At 50.3% G+C, this 9961-nt stretch overlaps 1 protein-coding gene across 2 annotated transcripts in view; it reads left to right on the top strand.

Annotated features, from left to right (window-relative positions):
* Csrp1 (cysteine and glycine rich protein 1) overlaps positions 1-9759 on the top strand; it is a 32967-nt gene extending 23208 nt beyond the window's left edge. For both annotated transcript variants that reach the window (XM_029480667.2, XM_021169373.3), the window contains exons 3-6: positions 2626-2794; positions 4117-4246; positions 8085-8178; positions 8609-9759. In XM_029480667.2, coding sequence (XP_029336527.1) covers positions 2626-2794; positions 4117-4246; positions 8085-8178; positions 8609-8685 — 470 coding nt within the window. In that variant the 3' untranslated portion in view covers positions 8686-9759. The remainder of the gene's footprint in view (positions 1-2625; positions 2795-4116; positions 4247-8084; positions 8179-8608) is intronic.
* The last annotated feature ends 202 nt before the right edge of the window (positions 9760-9961 follow it).

Below are 9961 nucleotides of genomic sequence, written 5' to 3' on the forward strand. Positions count from 1 at the left end.
CCAGTCAGCTGGTTGATATGTCTGCCTTGAATCCATGGTAACCACGGAGTCAAAGGGTTTCTCCTCCTCAAGAAGGGAGAGGCCAGCAGGTTCTGGCCTGCATGGCAGTTGGAGCTGTTTTGTTAGCCTAGGATAGATCCTTAAAAGAAGGTCTGTTAGTTCCAAACCTTGGTCATAGATTCAATTCAGTTTGTCACCCTCGATATACTTTCCTGGAGGCTTAGGATAGGTATGAGGAAGCCAGGATGGTGCAATAGGAAGGATAAGAGGACTAAGTCTTCCTCGGTTTGGCCTGAGGCGAGAAGCTTACTGTAAGCCTGCCTTCACCTCCACTCTTTCTCCCATCAGTTCAGTAGAAAAAGATGCCTCTTCCCCCTAGACAGCAAGTAGATAATAGGTGCAGCTTGAGTCCAGGCCTCTAGGAGTCTTCCCTGAGGTAGTGTGTCCAAGCCTGAGCAGCCATTTCTGTGGACAGGAAAAGCCTGTCTGTCTCAGTCAGCCTTGTGCTGGAGGCCAATGGAGGTCTGTGGTGGACCCTAAGCTGTCCCCCAGTCTCTCTGAGCACAGGAGAAGCCCAGAGCCACTCTGACCCCCAGGCTAAGGCTTAAGGTCAGTTTTCACTTTCTACTTCTTGGAAGAGTGACAGCCTGGCAGAAAACCAGGACTGGAAATCAGAGCTGGGATCAGGCCTGGTCTTGCTTCTGGAAGACTCCGTGACCCTGAACAGTTTTGTGGGTTTTGGTTTTCCTTCCAGAGACGGTTACTCGCCATCTTTGGGTGTGGTGAGTGGGTGCCTCTTTTCCATATTCGCACAGAGCATGGAGCCAGGTAGCCTCTGGAAACAGTTTCCAGGCAATGGGCTTCAGTGACCTAGGGTTGTTGTTTTGTTTGTTTCTGTTTTTGCTTAACCTGATTTGGTAGACATTTACTCAGGTCTTCCTTGAATGAAGGATAATATTCAAAATTTCCCTGGCCAAGTTTTTTGGGCGACCCCACAAGTAAACCCCTCCTAGCATTACTTGGGTGGAAGGGGAGGAGGCTATGGTGGGGCTATAGTGGGTGGGGCTGTACCTCTGAGAAAACCAAGGTAACGCAGAAAGGAGCAGGCGGTCTTGACCAGTATGGGGGCAGGGGGGCATTTACAGGCATGGGCTTTTAGGTCCTGGCTGGTGTCTCCAGTGTCAAGACACTGTGCCTTGGTTTGAAACACCAGCCAAAAAAGGTCTTTTCCTCTTTAACCATTGCTCTCTCTGTTTTCTGCCTTCCCTACGATTTTGGAATTCCTGATTCAAAGTAGGTCTAAGGGAAACAGGTCCCGGCTGGGCTAGTTCCTGACTTCCCTCCCTAGAAGGGAATGTTGGAGCCTTGGCCCAGTTGTTCTCCGCCTTGCCTTAATGTTCCCGGGAGCCAAGCCTCAGGGGAGGTGGTGGGAGGTTCCATATTTGGGTGGCCGAGAGTACTGGAATGAGGTAGAGATCTCAAGTCCTGGATAAGAGAGTCCTTATTTAGCCTGAAGTCCCCAACCTGGGACCCCCTCCCTGGGGGAGGGCTGGTCCTTTAAAGGCCAAGAATGGCAACTGGTAAGGAAGTTTGGCCTCTCCCTTGGTGTCTGTAGACGTCTGTCCAGCTTCAAAGGAGGCATTCTCCGATGCTGTTCAGTTGGGCAGACTCAACTCCAGTATTTAGGGGATATTAAATTGAGTCCCCTGGGAGAAGTAGGAGGCAGGATGGAGGCAGATGCTCTGTTCCATGGTACCACCTGTACACAATGCTAGTGTGGATAGCTGGCATTTATTGTGAACCTATTTTGCGTAGGATATTGAGTCAGGCATGTCACATCTGAGATCTCACTTGATTTTCCTGACTGCCTTTTAGGGCCGATAAGATTAGCCACACTCATAAATGAGGACACAGAGCCTAGAAAGGCAAACTAGTTTGTCCCAGCCACCTAGATGGAACGGAGAGCCAGGGTCTGGTTCCAGACTCTCCACGGACCTTGTATGTTGGATATCTGGCACAGCGCATTGTGAGAGTAACAGGAAAGTGTTCACAGCTTAAAGGTTTTCTAGCTCACTCCATCCCTGCCTCTCCTACGCTGTGACTCAGAACAGCTTTCCATTGTGTCCAGCCCCTCTTCTCCCTGTGGTTCAGTGACTTGTATCTCACTTCAAAACCCACCGTGTTCGGCATCTTCTCCACGTTCCATTTCTTTTGGGGGTGTACTACTTCACCTGCATTCCTGTTCCTGCTGTAATAACACCCCCAGATGTGTTCTTTCTGTGCCACTGCCAGAGACAGGAAAACCCTGAACTCCTTTCTGCCCTTCTGTTTCCTCTCCTATTGGGACACATGGTCTCTCTATCAAAGGCAGAATGAAAAACTCCATCTGGCTTTGATGGAGCCACAGAAAATTCTGTGGCTCAGGTCTGCCTAGGCTGTGGCTTCTGAACCTTGGGGCGCACTGAGACTTGGAGAGCTACCAGGGTACAGAGCTTTGAGGGAAACACCCCCAGATTCCTGGAGGCCAGCCCACTGGCCACCCTGCTGGTCTCCTTTTCTGCATGAGTCAGTCCAGTCCTGGGAGGCCCCCAGATGCATCTCACCATCCCCCTGTCTCCTCCGCAGTGGTCTGCAAGAAGAATCTGGACAGCACCACCGTGGCAGTGCATGGAGAAGAGATCTATTGCAAGTCATGTTACGGCAAGAAGTATGGCCCGAAAGGCTATGGCTACGGGCAGGGCGCAGGCACGCTGAGCACGGACAAGGGGGAGTCTCTGGGCATCAAGCATGAGGAGTGAGTACCAGTTCCCTTCTCTCTACCTTTGCTTGAGTTCTCGCCCTGTTCCTAAAATGGACACCAATGACACACCTTTGCTTCAACAGTGGAGGGCACTGATTTAAAAGGGAGAGATAGATATACATGGTGGCCCGTGCCTGTCATCCTCAGGAGGCTGAACCTGGAAGATCTTGAGTTCAAGGTCAACCTGAGCTACAAATAGAGACTGTGTCTAAATAAAATCCCAAACCGGGCAGGGAGAGGGGTCACTTGGTAAAGTCCTTACCGCATGAACATGAGGACCCGAGTTTAATCCCAAGCACCCAGTGTAAAAGTTGGGTACTGGCACTATGTACTTACAGTCCCAGCGTTGAGGAGACAGGAGGATACCTGAGACTTGGTAGTCAGCTTGTCTAGCCAAATTGGCAGGTTCCAGATTCAGGGAGAGACCTGTCCCCAAAAATAAGAAGGAGAGGAGTTAAGAAGACGCCTAATGTTGACCTCTGGTCTTCATATGTATGAACGCACACATACATGTTCACCTTAATTGCACACACACATGCACATACACATGCACACACACACACACACACACAGAGAGAGAGAGAGAGAGAGAGAGAGAGAGAGAGAGAGAGAGAGAGAGAGAGAGATCAAATAAAAGGAAATAAAAAAAGAAGAAATAAAATAAGACTACATGAAAGGAGGCCACAGAGTAGGTCTCTCTGAGGGGCTGCTGGGACAGCTAAGTACCTATAGTTTTACAAGTGCCAGAGCTGGAAGGGACCCTAAGAGTTACAGTCCAACTTCTTCATTTTATAATTGAAAATTAGAGGCGTGTCAGCCCCGCTACCCTTCACCCTTGCTCAGGGGAAGTAGGTTCCTTTGCTGGGCCATGGCCCAGCGTGTCACTGGATCTCCCCACTCTCACCCTCGGTCATCTCTGGCCTCTGAGCTGCTGGGAAAGGGTGGCTGTCAGCCTGGCCGTCGGCTCTGCCGTGGGGAAGTGGATGCAATGATGAAGACTCGCCAGACTTCAGCCAAGGTCATTGCCCTAATGGGAAGGCTCTGTCAGCAGATTTCTCCTGGAAAGAATTAATGATAGATGATTTATAGAAGTGAGGGGCAGGGTGGGGTGGGGGGAGTCTTAGTAAATGATGTGCTAAATGACTGGGGGCTTTAACTCTGCAATGAGGAAAGTGTGTGGTGTTGCCAATTCTTTGAGCTTTGGGATCTCAGAGGCCATGGTGGCCTTAGCTCTGATGGCCCTGTCCCTGGCAAGAGAGGGAAGGGTTTTACCACTGCACTGTTAGTCATCTTGCCACATGTACTTCTGTGTGTAGAGCCCCTGGACACAGGCCCACCACCAACCCCAATGCATCCAAGTTTGCCCAGAAGATTGGCGGCTCTGAGCGCTGTCCCCGATGTAGCCAGGCGGTCTATGCTGCCGAGAAGGTGATCGGTGCTGGGAAGGTAAGGCGCTGCAGGGCACGAGGGAGGGAAGAGGGATGTGTGCTTCCCAAATGTGAATTACAGAGCTGTGTGATGGATGACTCTAGATCTGCTCCGGGCCTGAGACCTGCACTTAGTCTCCTTCCAGAGATTGAGTGACCTGGCCCTGTGGGCTGCTTGTCCTGGATCCTAGAGAACTCACCCAAACCACAAACAACCATCTCCAGTGCCACAGATTGTCTGTGGTCACTTTGTAGGACATTGCTAAGGCTAAGGATGTAGGTGGATATTGAAGGGCCCATCCCCTAAGATTTCATTACTGGACTTTCTTCTCTCTTCTCTTCTCTTCTCTTCTCTTCTCTTCTCTTCTCTTCTCTTCTCTTCTCTTCTCTTCTCTTCTCTTCTCTTCTCTTCTCTTCTCTTCTCTTCTCTTCTCTTCTCTTCTCCCCTCCCCTCCCCTCCCCTCCCCTCCCCTCCTTTCCTTCCTTCCTTCCTTCCTTCCTTCTTTCTTTCCTTTTCTTCTTTCCCTTTTTTCCTTCCATTTCCTCCTCTTCCTCCTTTTCTCCTCCTCCTCCTCCTCCTCTTCCTCCTCCTCCTCCTTCTTTCTTCTTCTTGCTCTTGCTCTTGTTCTCGTTCTTGTTCTCTCTTTGAGACAGGCTTTCTGTGTGAGGCCCTGGCTGTCCTAGAACCAGGTTGGCCTTAAACTCAGAGAGATCTACCTACCTCTGCCTCTCCAAGTGCTGGTATTAAAGGTGTGTGTCACCAATGCAACATGGCTACGTTTTCTGAGAGGGCCTCTCAGGCTGGAGTGATGGCTCAGTGGTTAAGAACACTGACTGTTCTTCTAGAGGTCCCTGAGTTCAATTCCCATCAACCACATGATAGTTCACAACCATGTGATGGGGTCACATGCCCTCTTCTGGTGTGTCTGAAGACAGCTATGGTATACTCATATACATAAAAGATAAATAAATAAATATAACTAAGAGGGTTTCTCTTTCTAGGATGAAGATTTACAGCTTTAACTAGATTTTAGGAGTTTTGGTTCCAGAAATACATATTACAATTATAAAATACAATTATAAACCATCACGAAATACATATTTTGTTTGATGGAATGTATTCTGTCAGATGCACTCATATAACCCTGAGGACAGAGGTTTTCTGGGTTAAGGTTCTGTCAGCCTGCTGGAAGGGGTTTCCATATTATTTTTCATTCCTTTGCCTACCCTGTCCCTGTGCTATTCTGGAAGTAGCTTCCGGCTTCCATTCTGCAGTGCTCAAGGAGAATCACTCTAGACAACCAACTGTCCAAACAGCCTGGCAGTCATTTCCTTGATATTCAGGAAAGAGCAGGAGAGCCCTGGGGGGTTGCAGTCTTAGACTAAGAGTCAGCAGACCACAGAACACGTACCCTCAAGGAGTGTGGTCAGAGAGGACATCTGGATCTGCCATGCTCAGACAGCAAGTCAACGGACCCATGGTGCGTGGAGCCCGTGGCCAGCTCTTTTGGTTTGGCCCATGGCTTTGAAGGCCTTTTGATCTTGAGGAATGGCTCAGGAGTGTGGAACGGGAATGAGTGTTTGGGCCAAGTCTGGACCACGGGACCTCTGCATTGCTGCTGAGATTATCCCCATCACACAGACCAAGGAAACGGGAGTCCATAGGAATGAGTATTTTCTATGCCTGTATCTTCTAGCTAGGAAGCAAGCCAGGAGCCCAGCTAGGCTTGCCTGATTCGGAAGCCCTGCCTCTTACTACTGTTGACTTTACTATGGGCTACTTAACCTCTTTGAAAACATTTCTATACTTTCGAAGACAGGAAAGGGTTGTTAAGCCTACTGTGGTGATGAACTGTCTAGGCCTTCTGTAATCTGCTTGAATCTTGGTTTTTGCCATTTATTCATGAGCAGCCTCCCTGAGCATCAGTTATGCGTAATGAGGGCCAAGGGAGTGGAGCCATGATGAAGTGAGACCATGACTGCCTCACACATACAAAATGTTTTTAAGATTATATGAGGAAATACATGTGTAGTGGGCACTGTTGAGCCTTAAGTATCGTGAGAACAGGAGTCTGTCATGGCCACACATGCCTGTAATCTCAGACTGAACCCCCAAAAAGGAGGAAAAATAAAGACATAATAACATCAGAAGTCATCTTTTCCCTTTGCTTATGAAAGTAGGAAATTATTAAAGAAATACCCAGGAATCTCTATTTCCATGGCATAGGGTAGAGACTGCACTGAGGTCCGGCAGTAAATGCCTTTAATCCCAGCACTTGGGAGGTGGGTCTCTGTGAGTTTGAGGCCAGCCTGGTCTATAGAGTGAGTTCCAGGGCAGCCAAGGCTTCTGAGAGAAACCCTGTGTTGAAAAACAATGAAATAAAATAATTGTCCTGGGGAGTAGAATAATTTTGAATTCAACAGGAAATGAGAAGCAGCCCCCTGCCCCCCCGCCCCCCCCCCCCCCCCGCCCCAGGAGGCATTAGGGACAGTGTGCCTTTCACTGTGGGCTGAATGGGCAAAGACACTAAGCTTATTTCAGGAGTGGCTGGAAAGTCCAAGATGCTACTCTGGGTAGCCTGTGTATAATTCAGTCTTCTTGCAGTCTGGAGGGCTGGGGGAGCGGCTTCTGCTTTACAAAGAGGTTTGCTTGCACAGAACACTGAAGGAGAGTGAAGATGATCTGTCCATCCCATCTCGGGCCCCTGCTGCTGTCTTTTGGGCACAGGAAGAGCTTAGGGGTGAGATCCAGTGGCCCGGAAATCTGAAGGCCCCAGCGGCTTTTCCTACCCTCCAGCCTGGGCATTGGTGGTTACACTGGGGAACTCACTGGCCTTACGTGGGGTACACCGGGGACCTCAGTGGCCTTACATGGGGTACACTGAGGAACTCACTGGCCTTACATGGGGTTGTTTTGTTGTCCCAGCTGCATGTGGCCAGCCTCTTCCACCTACACACCACCCGGCATGTCCAGATGTTGCTGATGGGAGTTGGTTGTTGAGTTGTGTTGTTGATGTGTAGCTGTGTGTGTGTGTAGCATGCACGCATGCATGCGGGTGTATGTGAATGCCATACAGACTTGAGTCCTGCCTCTCTTGAGAAACTCTTTGCTCTGTGCTGCCTTAGGGCACCTTTTGGAATCACAAAGGGCCTTCTGTGGCTTTCAATTGAGTTCAGTACACTGTAGACAGACCTTTTCTCCTTTCGGAAACCATACAGATTTGACTCAGGGCTTCCTCCATGCCTGGCCCCATGCAAGCACTTGACTCTGCGGAAGCCATTTAATTCTGACGGCTGCCTAGGCACCAAGTGCTAGAACCTTAGAGGCTGGGCTAGTCCAGGAAAATAACAGTGATGGTTGCCTGCTCTGTGGTTGTGTACCAGTCATCTTAGTATGAAATCCTCACATCCACTCTGCAAGATAAACAGAGACAGATAAATGTCTCCTTCGAGGACATTGGGGGTGGGGGTGGGGGGGCAGCCATTCAAGTAGCATGTGGCAGAGCCAAGATAAATCCAGAACCATACCAGTTTCACAGGCAGAATGGTGTGGTGAAGGCTTGCCTGCCCACCTGTGGGGGTTGCAGCTACCCAAATGGGATGTAACCCCCTTCTGTGGTGCAGCTGGAACCAGTGAGCAGGGAGCCATGGTAACACGTCACATCCATGGCGGCACATTACTAGTGTGCACTTGGTGCCTGGCCTGCTCCCTCTGCGTCTGGGCCATATTCCCCTAGCATCCCTGCTACCCCAACCTGACTTGCAAAATGCCTGTCCATGATGACATCTAATGGTGGGCTGGTCCCCTAGTCGCTGGCAGTGATGTTAACCATTTCCCCATTTCCTTTCTTACCTAGTCCTGGCATAAGTCCTGCTTCCGATGTGCCAAGTGTGGCAAAGGCCTTGAGTCGACCACCCTGGCAGACAAGGATGGTGAGATCTACTGTAAAGGTGGGTAGCTCCACTTCTCTCTGAAGATCTGAAGGCTGGAGGAGGCTGGAGACCAAGCGACTATGCTGTCGCTAAATGAACCAGCCCTCTTGCCTTCCAATCCAAGGGTTGGGGTGGCCTCTTCATGGCACAACAGGGAAACCAGAGAGAAGGAGAATGAGACTTGGCCAGAATCAGATGGAACACGTGCCAGGGATGAGGGTGGAGCCTAGGATCTTAATACCCGTCTAGTGACCGAAAGACAGCAAACGATTTACTCCCTCATTGAAATAAAGGGGACATGGTTCTCCTCACTATTGAGGCTAGGAGCACGATGGAGACGGGGAGGTGGGCACTGATGGGCTTTCCTCCAGAGACCAGGCACAAGGAGTGGTGGGTAGAGCTACTCTGGGGACAGGAGTACATCCTTACCCTTCTTTCCTCTCTGCAGGATGCTATGCCAAAAACTTTGGGCCCAAAGGTTTTGGCTTTGGACAGGGAGCTGGAGCCTTGGTTCACTCAGAGTGATGCTGCCACCGCCTGCGCACCCTGCTTACTCCTAAGCTTTTCATCAGCGGTCCATTCCCAAGCCTTGGACACCTCCGAGCTCCTCTCCCTCACTCAGCCCCGCTGCACATCACTAATGCCTTGGACTTGGGTATCTGGCTTTTTGTGGCTCAGGGATCTGCCTGAGCTCCTTCCCCACGAAGGGTTTCCTCCTGCCTGGCATTTGATGCCATTACCTTTAGGAGACATCTGTCTAGTCACCCCCTTTCCAGGTCCCTTTCCCCACACCTCACCCCCCACAGACCTCTGTTTCTAGGCTGAATGTCCATCCTCTACTGGCCAGGACACCTGAGCCCACATCTTTGGAGACCAATAGAGCAAAGCAGGAGACCTGAGGCAGGGAGGCAGAACCAGAATTGGGCTAGGGAGGGTTGTGGTTTTGGGGTCCCAGAGAGTCTCCTCTGGGTAGGCGGCTGAGTTCTTGGTGTATCTCAGTCTGGGGAGTCTGCAGGGAGGTGCCGATAGGATTGTGGGCCATCGGAAGGAGCTCCTTCTCTGGCCCTTGCCTTTGAATGTACAAATAGTATCTTTTACTTAGGAATGGAGAACAAGCCAGTTCAGAGGACCCCAAAGTCTAGAGATTGCCTGACCTCCTTAGGCATCAAGTTCCCAGTTTGATGGGCAAGGGAGATCCTATTGAATACCTTGAGCAAGTATTTACATTTATCAGTGGTCCAGATCTTGGAGTGGCCAATTCTAGTTCTAACCTTGGGCCAGGTGGCTGAAATGGACAGTTTCTGTTGCAGCAGGGTAGAGCTGTGTTCTAGCCACTCCTGAGGGTTCCTCTGAACCCCAAGTCCTCACTCCCCTCCAACCCAGACTCAGACCCTTCTTTCTTTACCCCACCTTTCTCTAGTAACCTTTACTACCTTGCCCACCCCATCCAGGCCCCAAGGTCGGGGGGTGGGGGGGACGGGTCTTGATGCTCCCCGGAACTGAGGGGACAAGGCTGTACAGCTGTTTGCTGCAAGGGCTGTAGGCATGGGCTGTTGAAGCTGATTTATCATCTGATCAATAAAGCAATTTAGAACTGAACTCTGCTTTCCTGTCTGTCTATGGGGGCCCTGCCACACCCTGGAGCCAGTTCTGGATCAGACCAGAACAATCTCAGCAAGGCCTAGTAGAAATGAACCAAAAAGAACCACTCTGGAACTTTCTATGGAATGTTTACTTTTTAGTATCGATTCTAAGGGAACCAAATGACCAAAGGCCATGGCCTCACCCTGTTTGCCCACCA

Source organism: Mus caroli, unplaced genomic scaffold, assembly GCF_978045245.1.
Source record: "Mus caroli unplaced genomic scaffold, Mus_caroli_1 scaffold_1, whole genome shotgun sequence".
Lineage (NCBI taxonomy): Eukaryota > Metazoa > Chordata > Mammalia > Rodentia > Muridae > Mus > Mus caroli.